The 26191-nt window shown below is 36.9% G+C and overlaps 1 protein-coding gene across 8 annotated transcripts in view; it reads left to right on the top strand.

Annotated features, from left to right (window-relative positions):
- Positions 1–26191, top strand: part of CHRDL1 (chordin like 1) — a 122049-nt gene that overhangs the window by 10917 nt on the left and 84941 nt on the right. For all 8 annotated transcript variants that reach the window (XM_030807247.1, XM_012498669.2, XM_030807245.1 and 5 more), the window contains exons 3-4: positions 22580–22692; positions 25636–25729. In XM_030807247.1, coding sequence (XP_030663107.1) covers positions 22580–22692; positions 25636–25729 — 207 coding nt within the window. The remainder of the gene's footprint in view (positions 1–22579; positions 22693–25635; positions 25730–26191) is intronic.

Genomic DNA, 26191 nt, shown 5'->3' with positions numbered 1-26191 from the left:
ATACTAGCCTGAAAAAATATTCAGGTCAGGTTTCATCAGCTTAGCAGCCTTTCTGTAAAAGGATCTCCTCATGGCCTCATAGTAAAGACTAATGAATATCATCAACTCCCAGTTATTTATACTAATGAAAGATAGAAGGGCACAATAAATTGAAATTTCATGGAAAATCTCCAGTTCTCATCTTAATGGTGTCACCTTGCTTGACTGCCAAACCTCTTTGAACTATGGACCCTTTTCTTTTCAATGGGTTTGCCCACCTGCTAATAGGAAAGTAAAATAACCACAAAGCAAGTAGTGAGAGGGCCATGCTGTGGGAGGCCTAGGTGGGTGAATCACGAGGTCAGGAGTTGGAGACCAGCCTGGCCAACATGGTGAAACCCTGTCCCTACTAAAAATACAAAAACTTTAGGTGGGCGTAGTGGCGGGTGCCTGTAATCTCAGCTACTCGGGAGGCTGAGGCAGGAGAATCACTTGAACTCAGGAGGTGGAGGTTGCAGTGAGCCGAGATTGTGCCACTGCACTCCAGCCTGGGCGACAGAGCAAGACTCCGTCTCAAACAAAAAACAACAAACACTCAGTATATAATTTTGGGCAGGTGATCCAGCAAGTAGGAAAAAGATAATTAACTTCTGAATGAAGGAAAAAGCTGCATACACAGGACGGAGAATTTTGCTTCTTCATGACTTTCTTTTTTTCTCTGGCATCTGCAGGCTGGAAATGAAGTCTTAAAGTCCTGAGAAAATATGACACAGAGTCTTCAACTCTAGAAACCCAATTTTCAGAGAAATAAGAAACGTTTAACCCTTAACTACTATATCTTGCCCTTCCTATATTCTGCTTCAAGTTTGATAAATGACAGAAGAGAAGTACTTATGCCTTTATTTTTTCTTCACTCTTCTAGTAGCCTTTTAAAGAAAAAAATAATTAAAAAGGAATTTGTTTACTTGATGTGTCCACTCATATAATGAATAGCAGAGATTCATCTTTTTTCCACTGACCATGTGTTATAATAGAATAAATATTATTGTAATACTGACATGACAATGTGTCTACAGTAATAGTTCTTATCAAAAACAGTTCTTGGGAATGTTTTCTTGATTTTGGACTGGTGATGAAGTTACTGACCTTTGCCTACTCCTGGGAGCTAGTCAGTAATGATTGGCAAAACATTGATGGCATAGTGACACGTATCTGCTGTTGTTTACTTTTTGTCGTCATTGTTCCTATTAACAGGGGCCCCTAAAGTAGCAGAGATAACCATCTCTAATGAGGGCAAGCTGATACATTTGAAAAATAGCTGTGATGTTGCAGGTTGAAGGTCCATCTCACATGTTATTTGGAGTTCCTTTGGGACAAATTCTACTCTCAGACACCATTAGTTAGCAGTAAGTCATGCATCCTCCAGTTTCTATCTCTGTTATTGGCAAGTGATCACCTTAATTTTCTTGCACATATCTCCTGGAAGCTGGCGAGGCATCCTTATTTCAATAAAATGAGCTGATTTGTGCTTTTTGTCTAAGATTATATACTGGGGTTTTACGTGTTATTAATTATACTGCATAACTCATTAAATTCTCTCCTTGGTAATGTCAACAATTTTTAAAATTTCAAACTTATAAGCATATACTGAAATTGACTTTATCATAGTTTCTCAAATTTGGTGATTGTCCAATGTGTTCATGGTGAAATTAGTATAATTGTGCTAACCACTCAATATTGGACAACCATGCTCAAACATGTCTTAAAAATTATGGTGTTCCAGCACTTTTGGAGGCGAGGTGGGCGGATCACCTGAGGTTGGGCACGGTGGCAGGTGCCTGTAACCCCAGCTACTCAGGAGGCTGAGGCAGGAGAATCGCTTGAACCCGGGAGGCGGAGGTTGCAGAATCAAGATTGTGCCATTGCACTCCAGCCTAGACAACAAGAGCAAATCTCCGTCTCAAAAGAAAAAAAAATTTTAGTGTTTACTTTTTTGATGTGTTATAAAAATATCAGTGTCAGTAATTGCAGAAGCATTGTTTAATAGCACTAATGGCATGACTGTTCAGCTCCTTGTCTGCCTTCAGTTCCTAAATTTGCTCCTTCCAGGAGTTGTAGGGTTCTGTCTGGGTCATAATTAGCCAAATCCCATGTTGCTGAGATAATAAGACCAATACACTTGATGAAATACCATTATGTTTTCATTTTAGATCAGGTTTCTATCAGCAGTTAGTGATTGAGTAAGATATTTGCATCCTCAAGAAGCATAGTTTGGAAGACACTGGTATGTGGGATAAATGTCACGTGAACAAATGAGGAAAGTGCTGTTAGGTTTAAAGAGAATGAAAAATAACTTTTAGCTGGGGTAATCTTGTCTTCCCATCAAGATTTCAAAGCCCTTAAAAGCATGAGCACTATTTTATACATTATGTGTCGTTGTCACTGATGTAAATACAAAAATGCAAAATAGTCTCTGCCGGCTGCACTATTTTATATAGTCTTTGTTGAGTATTACTTGACTTTACTACAAACAACATTGATTTTTAAAAGGTGATCAAAGCTGTGTTAAAAAGGTATAGTGGAAAGGTAATTTGAGAAAAGGTTAGTAAAGAATATGTGGAAGCTCTTTACTTTCCAAGTTCTAAAAGCAGTGACCTGCACCTTACCAACTACGTAGCAGGAGAGGCAGAATTCTGTAAAGGTTATAGTCTTTGCTTCTAAAGCTACAAGATACAGGTTTGAATTCTATTTCCATACCTTGATTAGTTTTGTCAACTTGGGCAAGTTACCAAACCTCTCTGTGCCATTGATTCCTCAGTGGTAAAATGGGGCCAATAATGAGACCTACCTTGTAGGGTTGTTGTAAGAATTTAGTGAATTCAGATATGTACAACCCTTAGAGCAGATCCTGCCTCATAGGAAATGCTCAACAAATATAACTTGTTGTTTTTGTTATTGTTATCACCATTCTCATCTGGCTCTATATTTTTTTTGCACTTGGTTCCCTGGCTGCTTTTTACACTTATCATCTACCTCCTAGCCTTTGAGCCAAATTCGGGGCAGAAAATTCAGATGGCTCAGCTTTCAAACTTTGTCTAATTATACTCCTTAGAGGCTGAATTTGGGGGAAAATGTAATCTATTGGCTGAAATCAGTTATTTAGGTTATCTGTGGTTTTCAAGAATAATGGTGAACTCACATATATTGAAGCGATCCATTTAATAGTGTCAGTGAAATAATCTATCTTAAAGATTTTTTAGAGAATAGATAGCAACTTGCCTGAAAGTTATATATTAAGAATACCTTCGTCATCAGATCAATATATACTGTCCTTTTGGAAACAGACTTTCCTGCAAGTCAGAATCTTAAACGGTTTGGAAGAGAGTTTTAGAAATGTGCAAATGAACTTGAAACCCACATTTGTATAGCTTGTTTTATTTCAGTGCTTGAGTAGTCTTTTCAGTGGTCTTTATCTTTTATTATCCCCTTTCTTCTTCATCAAGTAAGAAAAGGGTAGGTCATTCAACCGTGCAGAACATATAGCTGATAGGAAAACGTATTCAGTTTCATATTTTAAATAGGTAAATATTATGTCAACCTCTGATTGAGCTAATCTAAGCAAGAAAAATAATTCAGAATCAAACGCATAATATACAGGTTATAGCTTACTCTGCAATGTGGATTTAAATCTACAAAGTAACTTTTAGCTTACCTCCATTCAAGTTTTAGTGGCCCCAGACCCATGTAAGTATGAATATTTATGCTAACCTAGTAATGCCATTTGAAGGAGCCACCTTGTAGGATTTGCTTCCACATGTATACTCAGATTCTTTCTGAAATGTTGAAATAAGTTGTATACGTGAAATGCAAATCACTTAAGTGTTTGTCAGTGAGACTATACATTTATTGTACAGAAGCAGTAACTCTCATCTCACCGAAATGGTAGAGTAAGATGCCTTATTTAGATGTTAGTCTTGGGAAATTCATAATCATCTCTCATCAGTTAAATATACTGGGATTATTAAAATATTTAAAATATTTCTTACCACGTCCTTGAGTGTTGTGGAGCAGAAGTTTAATTTGTGTCTATACCAAAAAAAAAATGTATTGCTAAGATTTGGCTGAAAAACACTAACATTCTGCCTTAAAAGTATGTGTTCTGTTTTCTTTCAATTAATAAATATTTTGAGCACCTACTTTTAGCTCACAAATAGAGATTAATATAACAATGTTGACAATGATGATAGTATCATAAAAGGGGAAATAGAAATGGTTACTAAAATGAATATATATTCAACCTTGCCGATAAGAAAAAGAAAGAAATATTGGTTCCATTTTCCCTTACTTAACCAAGTTGCCAAAACTTTAAACAATCCATTGCTGGGCATTCTCACTCACTGCTAATGGGAAAGTAAATTACTGCGGCTTTTCTGGAAGGTTGTCTGGTAATGTAAATCAAGAATTCGAAAGTACTCAAAACATTTGACCCAAGAAATCTACTTCTAAGATTTTGCGTTAAGAAAATACCTAATGTTGCAAACAGAACTTTATATATAAGGATCTTTGTCATGATTTATTTAATGGAAAGAAATGGAAACAACCTAATATCCCAAGATAGGGGATTGGTTAATAAATTATGGTTCAGCTGTGTATTGGTGTAGAACTATGTAATTAGTCATGAGGTATGGGTAAACTATTTAATGGCAGAGGAATGTTCTGATATGTTAATTTATAATGTAGTTTATAAAATGTATATAATATATGCTTTTAATTTTGTAATAAAACCTTTATACACATAACCCATGGAAAAAAAAGATCAGAAAGAGCTTCCAGTTTCCAGTCTGATAGTGATCTTGGAGGTTGTCATTCCTGTTGTCAAAAGAAAAAAAACTGAATGAACTGAAAATCAACAATAGATGCAGTAAGATGGGAAATGGAAATAAAAGGTATACAGATTGGGACGGAAAAAACAATATTACCTTTGTTCATAGATGACATGATTTCTGCATAGAAAATCCGAAGGGATCAACAACAATGACAAATACACTCCTGTTACTAATAAGTGATTATAGCAAGGTTGAAGTATACAAAGTTAATATAAAATTCAATTGCTTTTCTGTCTACCAGCAATTAACAAGTGGAATTTGAAATAAAAAATACAATATTATTTATATAAGCAGTCGTTAAAATGAAACAGGTGTAAATTCAACAAAATATGTACAGTATCTATATGATGAAAGCTATAAAATCCTGATGAAAGAAATAAAAAACTAAGTAGAATGGAGAGATACGCCATGTTTGTGTTTAGGAAGGCTCGATATTGTCAAGATGTCAGTTTTTCCCAACTTGATGAATAGATGCAATACAATATCAGTAAAATCCCAGCAAGTTATATTGTGGATGTCAACAAACTGATTCTAAAGTGTATATGGTAAGGCAAAACCCAGAACAGCCAACACAATATTAAAGGAGAACAAACTCACTACCCAATTTCAAGACTTACTATTAAGCTATGGTAATCAAAGTTATGAGATACTGGCAAAGTAGCAGAAAAATAGATCAAGGGAATGTAATAGAGAGCCCAGAAATAGACCCAAATAAACATCATCAACTGATCTTTAACAAAGTAATTCAATGGAGAAAAAATAGTCTTTTCAATAAATGGGTGCTGGAACAACTGGGCATCCACATCCAAAATATAAATAAATCTGGACATAGATTTCACACCCTTCACCAACATTTGCTCAAAATGGAACACAGACATGAGTGTCAAATGCAAACCTAAAGAACCCTTAAAGGATAATATAAGAGAAAAATTTAGGTAACCTTGGATTTGGCAATGACTTGCTTTTTTCACTTGTAGTTTAGGTTCAGGGATACATGTGCAGGTTTGTCAATACAGACAAATGTGTGTCACGGGGGGTTGGTGTACAGATAATTTTGTCCCCAAATACTAAGCATAGTACTCAATAGGTATTTTATCTGATCCTCTCTCTCCTCCCACCTTTATGCCTCGAGTAGGCCCTAGTGTCTGTTGTTATTCTCTTTTTGCCCATTGGTTCTCATTATTTAGCTCTCACTTATAAGTCAGAACATGCAGTATTTGGTTTTGTGTTCCTGCATTAGTTTGCTAAGGATAATGGCCTTCAGCTCCATCCATGTTCTTGCAAAGGACATGACCTCATTCTTTTTTATAGCTGCATAGTATTCCATGGTGTATATGTGCACATTTTATTTATCCAGTCTACTGTTGATGGACATTCAGACTGATTCCATGTCTTTCGTATGGTGAATAGTGCTGCAGTGAACATATGCACGCATGTGTCTTTGTGGTAGAATGATTTATATTCCTTTGGGTGTATACCCACTAATGGGATTGTTTGGTCAAATGGAAGTTCTGTTTTTAGGTCTTTGAGGAATCACCACACTGCTTTCCACAATGGTTGAACTATTTTACATCCTCTCCAGCAGTGTATAACCTTCCCTTTTCTCCATAACTTGCCAGCATCTGTTATTTTTTGACTTTTTAGTAATACCCATTCTGATGGGTGTGAGATGGTATCTAATAGTGAGTTTGATTTGCATTTTTCTAATGATCAGTGATACTGAGCATGTTTTCATGTGCTTGTTGACTACATGTGTGTCTTTTGAAAAGTGTCTATTCATGTCCTTTGTCTACTTTTTAATGAGGTTATTTGTTTTTTGCTTGTAAGTTTGTTTAAGTTCCTTACAGATTCTTGATATTAGACCTTTGTCAGATGCGTAGTTTGCAAATATTTTCTCCCATTCTGTAGGCTATCTGTTTACTCTGTGGATGCTTTCTTTTGTTGTGCAGAAGCTCTGTAGTTTGATTATATTCCACTTGTTAATTTTTATTTTTGTTGCAGTTGCTTCTGGCATCTTTGTAATGAAATCTTTGCCAGTTCCCTTCTCTAGAATGGCATTTCATAGGTTATCTTCCAGGGTTTTTATAGTTTTAGGTTTTACATTTAAGTCTTTAACCCACCTTGAGTCGACTTTTTGTACATGGTTTAATGAAGGGGTCTAGTTTCAGTCTTCTGCATATGGCGAGCCAGTTATCCTAACACTACGTATTGAATAGGGATTCCTTTCTCCATTGCTTGTTTTTGTTGACTTTGTCAAAGATCAGATGGTTTGTGACATCATTTCTGGACTCCTTATTCTGTTCCAGGCAATTACTTTTTAGATACAACACCAAAGGTTCTATCCAAGAAAGAAAGAATTGATAAATTTGACTTCATGAAAATTAAAAATTTCTGCTCTGCAAACGACACTGTCAAGAAAATAAAAAGCCACAGACTGGGAAAAATATTTGCAAGAGACATATCTGATAAAGGACTGTTATGCAAAATATACAAAGAACTCTTCAAACTCAACAATAAGAACACAAACAGCTCTATTTAAAAATGGACCAAAGACCTTAGCAGACACCTCACCCAAGAATGTATACAGATGGCAAATAAGCATATGAAAAGATGCTCCACATCATATGTCATCAGGGAAATGCAAATTAAAATAAGAGTGAGATACTACTACACACCTATTATTATAGAATTGCCAAAATCCAGAACACTGACAACACCAAATGCTGGTGAGGATGTGGGGCAACAAGAATTTTCAATCATTGCTGATGAGAATGCAAAATGGTACAGCCACTTTAGATGACTGTTTGGAAGTTTCTTACAAAACTAAACATACTTTTACCATATGATCCAGCAGTTTCACTCCTTGATATTCACATCCCAAATTTTAAAATGTATGTCCCACAAAAACCTGCACACAGATGTTTATAACAGTTGTATTTGTAATTAGGAAAACTTGGAAGCAGCCAAGATGTCCTTCAGTAGGTGAATGGATGAATAAACTTAGGTAAATGCAGGCAGTAGAATATTATTCATTGCCAAAAAGAAATGAGCTGTCAAGCCATGAAGAAACATGGAGGAAATGTAAATGCATGTTACTAAGCGAAAGAAGCCAATCTGAAAAGGCTACATACTGTATGATTCCAAATATATGACATTCTGGAATAGGTAAAACTATGGAGACAATGAAGAGATCGGTGGTTGATAGGGGTTAGGGAAGAGAGAGGAATGAATAGGCAGAAGACAAAATATTTTTAGGGCAGTAAAATTGCTCTCTTTGATACTATAATAGTGGATACATGTCATTATATATTTGTCCAAACCCACAGAATGTACAATACCAAGAGTGAACCTTAATGTAAATTGTGGACTTTGAGTGATAATGATGTGTCAGTGTAGGTTTGTCAGTGGAAACAATTGTACCTCTCTGGCGGGGGATGTTGATAATTGGGGACACTAGGCATGTGTGGCAGTGGTAACAGGGGGTACATGGGAAATCTCTGTACCTTCCTCCCAATTTTACTGTGAACATAAGACTGCTCTAAAAAATTAAGTATTAATTTAACATATAAAATACATAAATACATTTAAAGTATTTATACAATACTTTCCCTCCCCCCACAGTTTATGGCTACATCAAATTTCTCTTCAGCAACTGCAAGCAAAGAAAGAAAGGAGTGAAATATTTAAGTTGTTGAAAGAAAAAGGCTACAAATCTGGAATTCTGTATTTAGAGAATTTATCTTTCAAAAATAAATGATAAATAAAGACTTTCTCAGACAAAAAGTGAGAGAATTTGTCACCAGTAGACCTTCCTCGCAGGAACTATTAACAAAAATTATTCATAAAAAGGGCTACCAGTCTGGAATTCTGTATTCAGAGAATTTATTTTTCAAAAATAAATGATAAATAAAGACTTTCTCAGACAAAAATTGAGAGAATTTGTCACCAGTAGACCTTCCTTGCAGGACCTATTAACAAAAATTCTTCCTAAAGAAGAAAAATGACATAGGTCAGAAACTTGGATCTACATAAAGAAAGGAAGAACATTAGCAAAATAATAAGTGAAATAAAATATTTTTCTTTTTCTTAATTGACAAAGAACAGTTTGTTCAAAATAAAAATAGCAGTGATATCTTACATGTCTGTAGCTTATGGGAAAGTGGAATGAGTGACAGGTGTAATAAGGAATAGAAGAGAGGAATTGGGAAAATTCTGTTAGAACATACCTGTGCTACACATGCAGTGGTTTAGTGTTATCTAAAAGTAAAAGTGGACTTGGATTAATGTAAATGTATATTGTAAACTCTAGGGCAGCCACTAAAAACTTTCTTAAACGAAGTATAATTGATATGCTCAGAGAAGAGAGAAAATGGAATAATATAAAATGTTCAGTTAAAACCAGAGAAGACAGAAAAAGAAAGGAAGACAAAAAAAAAAGTAACAAAAAAATTAGGGCAATGAATAGAAAGTCATTGCAAATATGGTCAATACTAAACTAGCAAATCAATAGTCACTTTAAATGTGAATGGTCTATATAAACCAATAAAAGAGAGAGACTGTCAGGGGATTAAAAATCCCCAAAATCCAACTATGTGTTATCTGTAAGAAACCACTTTATTTAAAAAAATATTTCTAATAAATTTTATTGTGTACATTTAAGGTATACAACGTGATACTATGAGATACATATATATATATAAATTGTAACTATAGTGAAACAAATTAGTATATTTATTCATCTTACATGGTTATTCATTTTCCCCCACAAGAGCAGTTATAATCATATTAATTGAACAATTTGTCCCTTCAAGTCAAATTCCTCAGTTGTGATGGGTCAGATTCCTCAATTGTGACCAACCATTGCAGGCAAAATTCAATTTTATTTTTTTGGTGGTTTTATTTTTGAGAAAATTTTTATTTCACCTCTCCCAATGGATAGACATTTATTTCAAGATACACTGCATCCTCTTATTGTCAACACTTCAAACCTACCAGCTACTGACATCTTGAAACAGCATAATTTGTTATCCATGACTCCTGAAGGTTCCTCATGTCACCAACCCTTATATGATACAAATGTAAAGATGGCTATTCGTGGAAATGTGCTCACCACATTGCCAAGTGTCTTGGGTCTCCTTTAAAAAGAATGTTTTTTTCACAAAAGTCAACATTTCCCTGAAAATGCAGCTCCATCTTCTATTGGTATGGTCTGTGGAAGTCACAGAGACTGAAATTTCGGTCCATATTATGGTTGATAACTACAATTTCTGTTGCAAAGTATGCAAGCATTACTTTGAACTGCATCTGATGCAAGTTGGTGGTCTAGGCCATTACTTGCAAATCGCCCAGGCCTATTTTGGGAACAATGCTTTCAATTCCCTTTTATTGCATATATCAGAACAATATCCTGTTAACTAATATGATGGTTCATTTTACTGCATATATGAGAAAAATGTCCTGTTAACCAATATATTTTGACTTTTGGTTTTAATATGTTTTAGTACAAATATCCAGGGACAAATTCTTCAGTTGAGTACATCCAAGAGACACATTGTTCAATTGATCTGCTATAATCTAATCATTTAGCAAAAATTCTGAATACAATACACTATCATTAGCTGTGGTTCTCATGCTGCACATTAGATCTTTAGACTTGTTCATCCTATATATCTGCTGCATTGTATTTTTTGACCTGTATCTCCCATTTCCACACCCCTACACCAATCATAGTCACCACTGTTTTATTCTGTATCTCTGTGAAGTTGACCTTTAAAAAAAAAAAGATACCACATATAAGTGGGATCATGTGATATTTTTCTTTGTGTGTCTGGCTTATTTCACTTAGTGTAATGTATACCAAAGAATATTTCCAGCTATACAAAAGGAAGAGATCCTGTCATTGCCATAAGATGGATTTACTTGGAGGACGTTATGCTAAATGAAAGAAACCTAGTTTAAATATAAAGACACAGATGGGTTAAAAGTAAAGGAATGGAAAAATATATACTGTGCTAGCTCTAATCAAGAGAAAGCTGGAGTTGTTATATTAATTTCAGACAAAGAAGACTTTAGGACAAGGAAAATTATCCGGGAAAAATGGGGGGCATTACATATTAATAAAGGGATATATTCTCCAAGAGAACATAACAGTCCTTAATGTGTTTGCACTTAACGAAGCATCAAAATACGTGAGGCAAAAACTGATAGAAATGCAAGGAGAAATACAAACTATTATAGCTGGAGGCTTCTATACCCCTTTATTAGTAATGTATAGATCCATCAGGCAGAAAATCAGTAAGGACATAGTTCAATTTAATCATCAGTCAACTGGATTTAACTGACGTCTGTAGAATACTCCATCCAACAACATGAGAATATACATTCTTCTCAAGATCACATGGAACATTCGCCAAAATAGACCATATTCTGGGTCATAAAATCTTAGGAAACACAAAATAATAGAAACCATACTATACTTTTTTTTTTTTTTTTTTTTTTTTGAGACAGAGTCTCACTGTCGCCCAGGCTGGAATGCAGTGGCGCGATCTCGGCTCACTGCAAGCTCCGCCTCCTGGGTTCACGCCATTCTCCTGCCTCAGCCTCCCGAGTAGCTGGGACTACAGGTGCCCGCCGCCACACTCGGCTAATTTTTTGTATTTTTAGTAGAGATGGGGTTTCACCGTGTTAGCCAGGATGGTCTAGATCTCCTGACCTTGTGATTCGCCCGCCTCGGCCTCCCAAAGTGCTGGGATTACAGGCGTGAGCCACCATGCCTGGCCCTGCAATATATACTTCTACACCATACTGGAATTAAACTAGAAATCAGTAACAGAAAGCTGTACAATTCCAAACTATTTAGAGATTAAAAACCACACTTCTAAATAGCACATGGGTCAAAGAAGAAGTCTCAAGAGAAATTTTAAAATATTTTGAGCTAAAAGAAAATGGAAATACCACTTATCAAAATTTGCAGGCTGTAGCAAATGCAGTGCTTAGAAGGAAATATATAGCAAGGAATTAATATATTAAAAGTGGAAAGATTTAAACTGAATAATACAGACTACCACCTTGGGAAGCTAGAAAAAGAAGAGTAAATCAAATCCAAACTAATCAATAGAAAATAAATTTTAATGGCTACAAAAATACAGTTAGATAGAATGAATAAGGTGTAGTATTTGGTAGCACAATAGGGTGCTTTTATGGATTGTGACATTGGTCATTTCTAAACTTTTTGTCTAAACCGGAATCACAAAGATACTCTCCTGTTTGTTCTTTTAGAAGTTTTAAAGAGTTAGGTTTTAAAGTCTATAATCCATCTTGAGTTTATTTTTATATACAGTATGTGATATGGATTAAGGTTCATTTTAGTTTATGTTTTGTATATTACTATCCAAATATTTAGGCAGCATTTGTTGAAAGCACTATCCCTTTTCCACTGAATTCCCTTTGCACCTTTGTTGAAAATCAATTGACCACATATGTGGGTAGTTTTTGAATCTATTTTATTCTGTTGATCTATTTGTCTAACATTTCGCCAACACCACATTGTCTTGAAAACATCAGTCTGTTGTTTTTCTTTTTGCTTTTGAGACAAGAGTCTTGCTCTGTCGCTCAGGCTGGAGTGCAGTGGCACAATCTTGGCTCACTGCAACCTCACCTCTCAGGTTCAAACAATTCTCATGCCTCAGCCTCCTGAGTAGCTATGATTACAGGCGTGTGCCACCATGCCTGGCTAATTTTTGTATTTTTAGTAGAAACAGGGTTTCACCAGGTTGGCCAGGCTAGTCTCGAAGTCCTTGCCTCAAGTGATTTGCCTGCCTCAGCCTCCCAAAGTGCTGGGATTACAGGCATAAGCCACCACACCCGGCCAAAAACTGTAATTTTATATTAAGTCTCTGACATGTTTCTTTTGCAAAATTGTTTTGGCTATTCTACTTTCTTTGCCTTTCCATATAAATTTTTCATTAGATTACCAATTTTTATAAAAGATCATGCTGGTAATTTGATTTAGATTGTATGGAATCTATAAATCACATTGGATTTGTGTCTTTCAATCCACAAATAAAGTGTATCTCTCCATTTTTTAGGCCTTCATTGATTTTTTTCATCAGCGTTTTTTAGCTTTCTAAGCAAAGATCTTACACATATTTTGTTAGATTTATACTTCAGTATTTTCAAGTTTTGGGGGAGCTATTGAAAATAGTACATTTTCAACATTCAATTTCTAATTGTTCATTATAAAATATATAAAGATGATTTATAAATTCTCTATAGTAACCTTTTAATAGATTCTTGTAGATTTTCTATGTGGAAAATTATGTCCATTTGTGAATAGAAAGTTTTATTTTTTTACTTTCCAGCATATAGGCCTTTTATTTGTTCTTCTTACCCAATTTCATTGGCTAATATCTCCAGGAGTAGTGAAGCAGGCATCCTGGTATAATTCCTGATCTTAGGGGTAAAGCAGTCTCTTGCCATTAAGTGTAATATTAGCTATAGGTTTTTTGTAGATGCCCTTTGTCAGGTTGAGGAAGTACTCATTCTAGTTTGCTGAGACTGTCTGTCGTGAATGGATGTAGAATTTTGTCAAATGATTTTTTTTTTTTTTTGAGATGGAGTCTCACTCTTTTGCCCAGGCTGGAATGCAGTGGCACTATCTCGGCTCACTGCAAGTTCCGCCTCCTGGGTTCACGCCATTCTCCTGCCTCAGCCTCCCTAGTAGCTGGGACTACAGCTGGGACCACCACACCCGGCTAATTTTTTTTGTATTTTTAGTAGAGACGGGGTTTCACCGTGTTAGCCAGGATGGTCTAGATCTCCTGACCTCGTGATTCGCCCGCCTCGGCCTCCCAAAGTGCTGGGATTACAGGCGTGAGCCACCACGCCCAGCCCAAATGATTTTTCTGCATCTGTTGCAATGATTACATGATTTTCCTTCTTTGGTTTGTTGATATGGTGAATTACATTGATTGGATTTTGAATGTTGAACTAGCCTTGAATTTCCAGGATAAGCCCCACTTGCTCATAAAGTATTATCTTTTCTACATATTGTTAGATTTAGTTTGTTAAAATTTTGTTGAGAATTTTTGCATGTATGTTCTTAAGGGATGTTGGTCTGTAGTTTCTGTTCTTGTAATATCTTTATCTGGTTTTGGTATCAGTGTAAAGCTTGCATTAAATATTCAGTTGGGAAGTATTCCCTCCTCTTCAGTTTTCTGGAAGGGTTTGGTAGAATGTTTGATAGAATTCACTGGTGGAGCCATCTGATTCTGGAATTTTCTTCATAAGAAAGTTTTCAAGTACAATTTAAATTCCTTTAAAATATATAGGACTATTCAGGTTAGCTATCTTTTTTTTTTTTTTTTTTTTTTTTTTGAGACAGAGTCTTGCTCTGTTACCCAGGCTGGAGTGCAATGGTGCCATCTCAGCTCACTGCAACCTCTACCTCCCACGTTCAAGCGATTCTCCTGCCTCAGCCTCCTGAGTATGGGATTATAGGCACTCACCACCATGCCTGGCTAATTTTTGTATTTTTAATAGAGACGGGGTTTTACCATGTTGGCCAGGCTGGTCTTGAACTCCTGACCTCAGGTGATCCACCCACTTCGGCCTCCCGAAGTGCTGGGATTACAGGTGTGAGCCACCATGCCCAGTCTCAGGTTAGTTATCTCTTTTTGATTGAGCTTTGGTAATGTGTGTCTTTCAAAGAATTAATCCATTTTATGTTGTTTCAAGAATTAATCATTCTATGTTGTTAAACTAACTGGCATACAGTTATTCACATTGTTCCCTTTTTACCCTTACCCTTTTAATGTCTGTAGTCAATGCAATGAAACCCTCTTTTTTGTCTCTAGTCTTAGTAATTTTTGTCTTCTCTCTTTTTATCTTTGTTAGTCTTGCTAGGGTTTTATCAATTTTATTGATCTTCCTAAAGATCCAGTTTTGGTCTCATTGATTTTTCCTTATTGATTTTCTGTCTTCAATTTCATTGATTCTGCTCTTTATTATTCTCTTATTTTTTTTCTTATTTTGTCCTACTTTTTCTAGTTTAAGATATTGATTTGAGACTTTTCTCCTTTTTGAATATAGATATTTAGTGATACGAATTTCCTTCTAAGTGCTTTTTTAGCTGAATCCCTAAATGATGTGCTGTGTTTTCATTTTCATTTAGTACAAAATACTTTCTAATTTCCCTTTTGATTTCTTCTTCAACCCACAGACTATTTATATGCTACCAGCTTCTTAAAAGTGGTTATCTTCCTATGCTGTGATTATGTATAATTTTTCTTGCTTCTTTTCTATTGTTGCCCTTCTTGTGTGTTTGTGTATGTTTTCCAATTTTCTACATTGAGCATGTATTAGCTTTCTAATTAGAAAAAAGCCAATGAATATAAAATAACACTCTACATTTTATAGCACTTTATAATTTACAAAGTGCTTCATTTAATCCTCTAACATCCACTTGAGAAACATAATATTTCACAGATGTTGAAAAGGTTATCAGGGTTTGAGTGACTCACTCAATGAGGTTATCAGGGTTTGAGTGACTTACTCGATGTCACACAGATAGAGTAGGTTAGGACTCAAACCTAGATTTTCTGTCTCCCAGTTTATTGTTCTGAAGAAATTGAAAAGAAAGGTTTGAAAAATAAATTGGAATTCACCTTGTGGGTATTTGGAAAGGTTCATAGAGTTTCTTTGAAGCAATCATTGATATGAGGCATCTATCTCAGTTTAGTTTTAATTTAGATCTCTGATTACTAGTGAGGTTGAACATCTTTTAATATTTATTCTCTGGTATCGTTTGGCTATGTCTCCACCCAAATCTCATCTTGAATTGTAACTCCCATAATTACCATATGTCGTGGGAGAAACCCGGTGGGAGGTCAGTTATGGGGGTGGGTCTTTCCTGCACTGTTCTAATGATAGTGAATGAGTCCCACAAGATCTGATGGTTTTAAAAAAGGGAGTTTCCCTGCACAAGCTCTCTTCTCTTGAATGTTGCCATGTGAGATGTGCCTTTCACCTTCCACCATGATTGTGAGACCTCCCCAGCCACATAGAACTGTAAGTCCAATAAACCTCTTTCTTTTGTAAATTGCCCAGTTGCAGGTATGACTTTATCAGCAGCATGAAAATGGACTAATACATTGTCTGTTCCAATTTCTTCTTTTCTGACTTGCCTATTTCTGTACTTAGATTGTTTTTCTATTGGATTGGTTGGTCCTAATTAATTTGTAGGATTAAAATATTCCAATACTAATATTTTGTTTACTACTTGTTCACAATATCTTCTCTTAGTTTCCTGCTTATCTGTTTTTATTATTACAATTTTGATCATCAGGAAAATGTGCACTGGAGTGAGGAAAATTCATGTGTTTGTTATAAGAGGAGTATTGCTTTATTTTGAGCTAGTATGATGAAAAGTGGGAGATAGAAGAGGATGGGATTAGAAGATAAACCACTTGATTTGGAAATTCAATTTACCAATCATTTGTCAGTTGCTTATACTTGCATATTGCCTATAATTGCTTATTGCCCACAGTGTACTAGGCCATGTGATGAATAGAGAGTAAAGAATAAATGTTACCTACTTTCAGGGACTCTGATGGAGAAATATAACATGTACAATATAACATGGTATGTGCTCAAGTGAACTGTGGTATAAGATAAGCTGTGGCTACCAAAATTTCTGTTCCAGCAAAGGAGAGTGAGTGGTTTGAGTTAGTTGGGAGTTGTATTAGTTAGGGTTCTCTAGAGGGACAGAACTAATAGGATATATGTATACATGAAAGGGAGTTTATTAAGGAGAACTGACTCACATTATCACAAGGTGAAGCCCCATAATAGGCCGTTTGCAAGTTGAGGAGCAAAGAAGCCATTAGTGGCTCAGTCTGAGCCCCAAAACCTCAAAAGTAGGGAAGCCAACAGTGCAGCCTTCATTCTGTGACTGAAGGCCCGAGAGCCCCTGGCAAACCACTGGTATAAGTCCAAGTGTCCAAAAGCCGAAGAACTTGGAGTCTGATGTTCGAGGGCAGGAAGCATCCAGCATGGAAGAAATATGAAGGCCAGAAGACTCAGCAAGTCAGCTTCTTCCACCTTCTTCTACCTGCTTTTTCTAGCCTTGCTGGCAGCAAATTGGATGGTGCCCATCCAAATTGTGGGTAGGTCTTCCTCTCCCAGTCTACTGACTCAAATGTTAATCTCCTCTGGCCACACCCAAAAACACCCAGAGACACCCAGATACACCCAGATAGGATACACCCAGAAGGATACTTTGCATCCTTCAATCCAATCAAGTTGACACTTAATATTAACCATCACAGGAGTTGTTTATGCAAGAATTCTGTAAGTTGAATGGGAGCAGGGACTTTGTATAAAAATTTTAGTTCTTTTCGTCTGCAGCACTTAGCATATTGCTTGATAGTGCTCAAATATTTGTTTAATGATTGAGTGATGTTAACATGTGTAGGCAAAGCCAGTCGTAGAGACCAAACACAATGCATAATCTATCATTCCTATACCACCAACAGCTCTGAGAATGTTCTCATACGTCCACATTTCAGACATTAGCTTGCATTTCCAAAGAAAGGGAACACAACCTTTTCAAGAAAAAGAACACACGGTATGTTCTCTTTATCATTATAACGGAGTAGTAGTTAAAATTTTGTATTGCTGACTATGGCCTTACAGTATAGTTTGAAATCAGGTAGCATGATGCTTCCAGATTTGTTCTTTTTGCTTAGTCCTGCTTTGGCTATGCGGGCTCTTTTTTGGTTCCATATGAATTTTAGAATTGTTTTTTCTAACTCTGTGAAGAATGAGTGTGGTATTTTGATGGAGATTGCGTTGAATTTGCTGATTGCTTTTGTCAGTATGGTCATTTTCACAATATTAATTCTACCTGTCCATGAACATGGGGTGTGTTTCCATGTGTTTGTGTCATCTATGATGTCTTTCAGCAGTGTTTTTAGTTTTCCTTGTAAAGGTCTTTCTACTCCTTTGTTAGATATATTCCTAAGTATTTTATTTTGTTTTATTTTATTTTATGTTATTGTATTTTATTTTATTTTATTTTATTTTATTTTATTTTATTGCATCCTTTGTAAAAGGGGTTGAGTTCTTGATTCTCCACTTGGTTGCTTTTGGTGTATAGAAGAGCTACTGATTTGTGTACATTTATCTTGTATGCAGAAACTTTGCTGAACTCTTTTATCAGTTTTAGGAGCTTTCTGGAAAACTCCTTAGGGTTTTCAAGGTAAACGATCATATTGTCAGCAAACTGGGACAGTTTGACTTCCTCTTTACCGATTTGGATGCCCTTTATTTCTTTCTCTTGTTTGATTGCTCTGGCTAGGACTTCCATTACTTTGTTGAAGAGGAGTGGTGAGAGTGGGCATCCTTGTCTTGCTCCAGTTCTCAGAGGGAGTGCTTTCAACTTTTCCCCATTCAGTATTATGTTGGCTGTGAGTTTGTCATAGACGACTTTTATTACATTAAGGTATGTCCTTTGTATGCCGATTTTGCTGAGGGTTTTAATCATAAAGGGATACTGGATTTTATCGAATACTTTTTCTGTGTCTATTGAAATGATCATGTGATTTTTGTTTTTAATTCTGTTTATGTGGTGTACCACATTTATTGACTTACATATGTTAAACCATCCCTGCATCCCTGGTATGAAACCCACTGGATCATGGTGGATTGTCTTTTTGATAGGTTGTTGGATTCAGTTAGCTACAATTTTGTTAATGATTTTAGCATCTATGGTCATCAAGGATATTGGTCTGTAGTTTCCTTTTTTGGTTGTGTCCTTTCCTGGTTTTGGTATTAGGGTGATGACGGCTTCATAGAATGAATTAAGGAGGGTTCCTTCTTGCTCTATCTTGTGGAGTAGTGTCAAAAGGATTGGTACCAATTCTTCTTTGAATATCTGGCAGAATTCTGCTGTGAATCCACCTGGTCCTGGACTTTTTTTGTTGGTAATTTTTTAATTACCATTTCAATCTCACTGCTTGTTATTGGTTTGTTCAGGGTATCTAATTCTTCCTGATTTAAGTTAGGAGGGTTGTATTTTTCCAGGAATTTATCCATCTCTTCTAGGTTTCCTAGTTTATGTGTGTAAAGGTGTTCATAGTAGCCTTGAATGATCTTTTGTATTTCAATATTTGAAGATACTCCTGTTTCGCTTCTCAGTGAGGTTATTTGAATTTTCTCTCTTTTCTTGGTTAATCTTGCTAATGGTTTATCGATTTTATTTATCTTTTCAAAGAACCAGCTTTTTGTTTCACTTATCTTTTGTGTCTTTTTTTTGTTTCAATTTCATTTAGTTCTACTCTGATCTTGGTTATTTCCTTTCTTCTGCTGGGTTTGGGTTTGGTTTGTTCTTGTTTCTCTAGTTCCTTAGGTGTGACCTTAGATTGTCTGTTTGTGTTTTTTCAGACTTTTTAATGTAGGCATTTAGGGTTATGCACTTTCCTCTTAGCACTGCCTTAGCCTTATCCCAGAGATTTTGATAAGGTTCTGTCATTATTATCATTCAGTTTGAAGAATTTTTAAACTTCTATCTTGATTTTGTTTTTCACCCAATGCTCATTCGGGAGCAGGTTTTTAAATTTCCATGTATTTGCGTGGTTTTGAAGGTTCCTTTTGGAGTTGATTTCCAGTTTTATTCCACTGTGGTCTGAGAGAGTGCTTGATACAATTTCGATTTTCTTAAATTTATTGAGGCTTGTTTTATGACCTATCATACGGTCTATTTTGCAGAAAGTTCCATGCTCTGTTGAATAGAATGTGTATTCTGTGGTTGTTGGATGAAATATTCTGTATATATCTTGTAAGTCCATTTTTTCCAAGGTATAGTTTAAATCCATTGTTTCTTTGTTGACTTTGTGTCTTGATGATCTGTCTAATGCTGTCAGTGGAATATTGAAGTCCCCTACTATTACTGTGTTGCTGTCTATCTCATTTCTTAGGTCTGTTAGTAATTGTTTTATAAATTTGGGATCATGGTACTGGTATAAAAATAGGCATATAGACCAATGGAACAGAATAGAGAACCCAGAAGTAAACCCAAATACTTACAGCCAACTGATCTTCAACAAAGCAAACAAAAACATAAATGTGGGGGTCCTTTTCAACAAATGGTGCTGGGATAATTGGCAAGCCACATGTAAGAGAATGAAACTGGATCCTCATCTCTCACCTTATACAAAAATCAACTCAAGATGGATTAAGGACTTAAACCTAAGAACTGAAACTATAAAAACTCTAGAAGATAACATTGGAAAAACCCTTCTAGACATTTATTGGGGAAACATGCCCCCAGTATTTCAATGTAGGTTCTTTCTATTTTCCATAAATGTCAACCGGCTGAGAAATAAAGAGAAAGAGAACAAAGAGAGGAATTTTACAGCTGGCCACTGGGGGTGACATCACATATCGGTAGGACCGTGATGCCCACCTGAGCCACAAAACCAGCAAGTTTTATTAAGGATTTCAAAAGGGGAGGGGGTGCAAGAACAGGGAGTAGGTCACAAGATCACATGCTTCAAAGGACAAAAAGGAGAACAAAGATCACATGCTTCTGAGGAAACAGGACAAGGGCAAAATCAGAAACTCCTGATAAGGGTCCAACAAAGATCACAAGGCAAAGGGCAAAAGCAAAGATCACAACTCAAAGGGCAAAAGCAGAATTACTGATAAGGGTCTATGTTCAGTGGTGCACTTATTGTCTTGATAAACATCTTAAACAACAGAAAACAGGGTTCAAGAGCAGAGAATCGGTCTGACCTCAAATTTCCCAGAGCGGGATTTTTCCCCACCCTAGTAAGCCTGAGGGTACTGCAGGAGACCAGGGCATATTTCAGTCCTTATCTCAACCGCATAAGACAGACACTCCCAGAGCAGCCATTTATAGACTTCTCCCCAGGAATGCATTCCTTTCCCAGAGTAATCCTTGCTAGGAAAATAATCTAGAGATATCTTCCCTACTTGTATGTCCGTTTATAGACTCTCTGCAAGAAGAAAAATATGGCTCTTTTTGCCCGACCCCGCAGGCAGTCAGACATTATGGTTGTCTTCCCTTGTTCCCTAAAATTGCTGTTATTCTGTTCAACGAGTGTAAGAAATTATGAAAGTATTGTTTGGGAACTGGTAAATGTCCATGAAATCTTCACAATTTATGTTCCTCTGCCATGGCTCCAGCCAGTCCCTCTGTTCAGGGTCCCTGACTTCCCGCAACAGACATTGGCTTAGACAAGGACTTCATGACCAAAAACCCAAAAGCAAATGCAATAAAAACAAAGATAAATAGCTGTGACCTAATTAAACTAAAGAGCTTTTGCATGGCAAAAGGAACAGTCAACAGAGTAAACAAACAACCCACAAAGTGAGAGAAAATCTTCACAATCTATACATCTGACAAAGGACTAATATCCAGAATTTACAATGAACAAATCAGTAAGAAAAAAAAATCCTATCAAACAGTTGGCTAAGGACATGAATAGAGAATTCTCAAAAGAAGATATACAAATGCCCAACAAACATATGAAAAAAATGATCAACATCACTAAAGATAAGGGAAATGCAAATCAAAACCACAATGCAATACCACCTTACTCCTTCAAGAATGACCATAATCAAAAAATGAAAAAACAGTAGATGTTGGTGTGGATGCAGGGAATGCAAACTAGTACATCCGCTATGGAAAACAGTGTGGAGATTCCTTAAATAATTAAAAGTAGAACTACCATTTGATCCAGCAATCCCACTGCTGGGTATCTATGCAGAGGAAAAAAAGTCATTATTCGAAAAAGATACTTGCACATGCATGTTTATAGCAGCACAATGCACAATTGCAAAATTGTAGAACCAACCCAAATGCCCATCAATCAATGAGTGGATAAAGAAACATCTATATCTATATCTATATCTATATCTATATCTATATCTATATATAGAGTCAGTGTATATATATGTTTCTATTGATTATATATGTGTGTGTGTGTGTATATATATATATATATATATATATATATATATATATGAGTACTACTCAGCCATAAAAAGGAATTAATTAACAGCATTTGCAATGACCTGGATGAGATTGGAGACTATTATTCTAAGTGAAGTAACTCAGAAATGGAAACCAAACATTGTATGATCTCACTCATATGTGGGAGCTAAGCTATGAGGATGCAAAGGCATAAGAATGATACAGTAGACTTTGGGCACTTGGGGGGAAGAGTGGGAGGGGGACGAGAGATAAAAGACAACAAATATGGTGCAGTGTATACTGCTAGGGTGATGGGTGCACCAGGATCTCACAAATCACCACTAAAGAACTTACTCATGTAACCAAATACCACCTGTACCCCAATAACTTATGGAAAAATAAAATTAAATTTAAAAAGATTTTGTACATCATTGTCAGACAAACCTGGGTTTGAGTCCCATCTCAGCTTCTTACGGGTTATGTGACTCTTGATTTTCCTTATCTATAAAATGAGACTAATAGTAATATCTACCATTGTGGTGAGGATCCGGTGAGCAAAGTATGTATAACACTAATCCCCTAATAGGAATTCTATAAATACTTGCTATGCCACTTCCCTTGATGTATAATAAAATGGATGGAACTTGTGATTGCTTTTGAATTTTGTGACTTGGCTGATGTTTCCTAACAGGCATATTCTCCATCTCTTTCTTCACAGATTCAGAGACATATTGCGTGTTTCAAGACAAGAAGTACAGAGTGGGTGAGAGATGGCATCCTTACCTGGAACCTTACGGGTTGGTTTACTGCGTGAACTGCATCTGCTCAGAGGTACAATCTCTCATGACATGTGATTTCCCAGTTTGCTCGTCGGCATGCAGAGAGGCTTTCAGTGCCCAAATGGCCAGGGACCGTGGGTGATAAAATCCTGAAAGAAAGTAAAGAAGCAGACCGATCGCACTGTCTCACACCTATAATCCCAGCACTTTGGGAGGCTGAGGCATGTGGATCACTTCAGCCCAGGAGTTCTTGACCAGCATGGGTAACGTGGCAAAACCCCATCTCTACAAAAAGTACAAAAATTAGCTGGGCGTGGTGGCACATGCCTGTTGTCCCAGCTAGTTGGGAAGCTGAGGTGGGAGGATCACTTGAGCTCGGGACTTCTAGGCTGAAGTGAACCGAGATTGTACCACTGCACTCCAGCATGGTTGACAGAACAAGACCCTATCTCATAAAATAAAAGAAGAAAGCAAGAAGACCATTGCAAGGAAAACTAAACATTTTCTGTCTTCTGTCCTCTCTTGCTTTTTGGCTTGATTTTCATGGGTTCTCTGAATATTTGCTATGGGCAGATATTTATGATCTCTTAGCCTAATGATATAGGGTATGGTTAGAGAAGGCAGAAGAGCCTGATAGTGGGAGTGGAGGCAAAAGCTCAATGGAATGTTTAGATTGTAAGACAAAGTAGTTTTTGAAAATTATTTTAAGGCTGACCTTTAGGGAGAATATTAGGACAAATTATAAACTGGTTCATTGGGAGAGTGGATTCTGTGTTGTCTCAGCCAATAACTGTAATTAAGACTGAGTTTGTGAAACGTTGGCCTGTACCTCTTAAGGATTAGAGTTCCCTTGGCTTAGCCTTGGCTCCTGTCCGGTCATTTAGAAAGGATTTTGGATGGCCTAAATGCCATCTTTGCAATAGATAAAGTAGGTTGTTCCATCTTCTTTCCATGGTCTTGACCCAGGAGCACAGCTGTGGTCCATCTTTCTCAACAAACCTCTGCCATTATATGTTAGGCTAGAGTTTCTTGTTGTTTGCACTACAGATATTTGGTTGGGGGCTGTCCTGTGCATTGTGGGATGTTAAGCAGTATCCCTGGCCTCTACCCATTAGACGACAAGAGCACCAACCCCAATCCTAATAACCAAAAATGTCTCCAGACATGGCCAAGTTGCCTGGGGAGCAAAAATCACCCCTGGTAGAGAAGCGGTGCACTAGGCTAATTGGAAAGGGAGGCCTTGTACTAGGCATTGAGAATTCTGAACTTACACAAATAATTTTCAAGACCAACTTCTTACTTGAGACCTTGTGTAAGGACTACACCTCTTCCCTCATGCCCAGCTAGAGCAGGAACAATCACTTGCAAGCCTGATCCATTTACCATTTGAACATAATTTTGGGCTGTCAGAATTTTGAGCATGTGGAATCATAATTATCAGGTAACATCAGGCAGTATTAAGAGGCTAAGAGGTTCTAGAATAAAGACAGACCAAGTTTCCAACTCTGCCTCTGCCACTTATGAGCCACTGGACAAGTTACCTGACCTCTGTGATATTCGTTCATCTTCCTCTTTTTATAAATGGGATAATGATATTACCATTTCATATGGTTCTGGTAAGGATTAAATTTACAAATCCATTTAAATCATTTAAAACAATGCTTAGTCATGGTAAACATTCAAGAAATGTTAACAGCTGTTATTGTTATCGTTGTTGTCCTTATCATTGTGGTTATCATCATCATCATTATTATTATTAATCTATTAACTCTAGAACAGAATTCAGTATATAGCATTAATGAGGATTCAGTTTAGACCTCAGCTGGGAGGTGTGGTTTCTGATGTGCTTCAGTGATCTCAATTCAAGATCATACCACCTGCCTCTGAGGAGTGTGATACATGAGGAGCTTCTGTGGTGTTGCCAAATGCAACACTCCAAAAAAAATTATTCTAGAAAGTACACAAGAAAAGGAAAAGGTTGTGATAAGGCAATTCCAATTTGGATAAAAGAAGACTGCCTCTTTAAATGGTTAGGGCATGTATTAAATAGATCATTTGGGGATTGATTAACTGCCTGGGATGGCCTGATTTTGTCGGATTCTTGACGTGACACATTTCGACACACTGGAGATGGACAGCTAACCATTGGGAGCTGAGGCTTTGATGTCTGCAAGGCAGTCAAAATGTTAAAATGATCCCAATGCCAACAGCTCAAGCACAAGGCATCTTCTATTTCTATATCCTCTTCACTACTTTCTTCCCCCACAACAGCCTGACAAATACAAGTAGCCCTTGCTGCAAATGATTTATGGATGGAAAATGGAAAATGAAAAATTTATTTCCAGAGTATGTCTTTGTTCTAGAAATGGTTGTGAGCTGTCAGAGCGAGGGATCTTGTAATTGTAAATCAGGCAGGGACCCAGTCGCCCCACCCAGGCATACTACCTAATCAGCTGAATTCCAAACTCTAGCTCGTTCTCAGAAGAATTTTGGCTAAAAAGGAAATGAGAAGAATCACTCGGCTCACTGGGCCAAGGCAGAGTTATATGGAATCCAGGATCCATCTGCTAGGGATGCCTCCTTGCCCAGGGCTGGGTAGCAGCTCAGGGGACCCATTGCTCATTGTGTCTTTCATGTTATTGGACAGGTGATTATGAAATCAGAGTAGGTTCTTGGAAAAGATATGCAGCTAGAGCTGGGGAATGGTAGAAATGCCACGGAGCCAGGCCAGAAGAAGCCTCTTACAATTAATGGGAAGCTTTGAAAATTGGAGGAGTGGTGATCTCAGCCTTAGAAAAATATGCCAATAAACTATCAACCAACCCAGCAGAGGTGCTGGTGATGAGAAAAGGAAAGAAAATGTTGAATGCATTCAGCTTCTTGGGAATGCATTATTCACTGCCTGGGTGAGTCCCTGCATGACTGTTTCCCAAACTGGCTTGATCCCAGCGACCTTTGAAAGACATTTATTTTTTCTCATTGCCTTCTCTTTCAGAATGGGAATGTGCTTTGCAGCCGAGTCAGATGTCCAAATGTTCATTGCCTTTCTCCTGTGCATATTCCTCATCTGTGCTGCCCTCGCTGCCCAGGTAAAGCAATTTGTCTCTTTCTTTCCTAGCTGTGGTTCTCCATTTCCCTCTTCACCCAACTCAACTCATCTCCATAATTCCCCAGAAGGGAAACTTCCAGACAGATAACAATAGGAATCTTTAGGCAGTCCAAACTGGCCTCTAAATACTTTTTATAGCCCAAATGGGGTACATTCTAGGCTCTAATAAGTTATTGGGTATCCAGTAACAGATTTTTATTGAGCTTTTAATCATTTGAAGGTGGGTGTCAATCGGAGATGGAAATTGTGGCCCAGAGATTTTCTGCTATAAGCAGCCTCTTCCTGCCATGGGCAGCAGGCACCAGGAGAGTTGCAGCATGGCAGCATGTGTCTTATACAATCAGTGCTGGAATTACATCCGAGCATAGCTTCTAAATTATGAGGGGGCCGTTCATAAATCAAAGGAGGTGACCCAGTGAGGTTTATGACAGTATAAAGCTGC

Source organism: Nomascus leucogenys, chromosome X, assembly GCF_006542625.1.
Source record: "Nomascus leucogenys isolate Asia chromosome X, Asia_NLE_v1, whole genome shotgun sequence".
NCBI classification, from domain to species: domain Eukaryota; kingdom Metazoa; phylum Chordata; class Mammalia; order Primates; family Hylobatidae; genus Nomascus; species Nomascus leucogenys.
The sequence above is the reverse complement of the archived record's forward strand: the minus strand, read 5'-3'. Positions and strand labels throughout refer to the sequence as shown.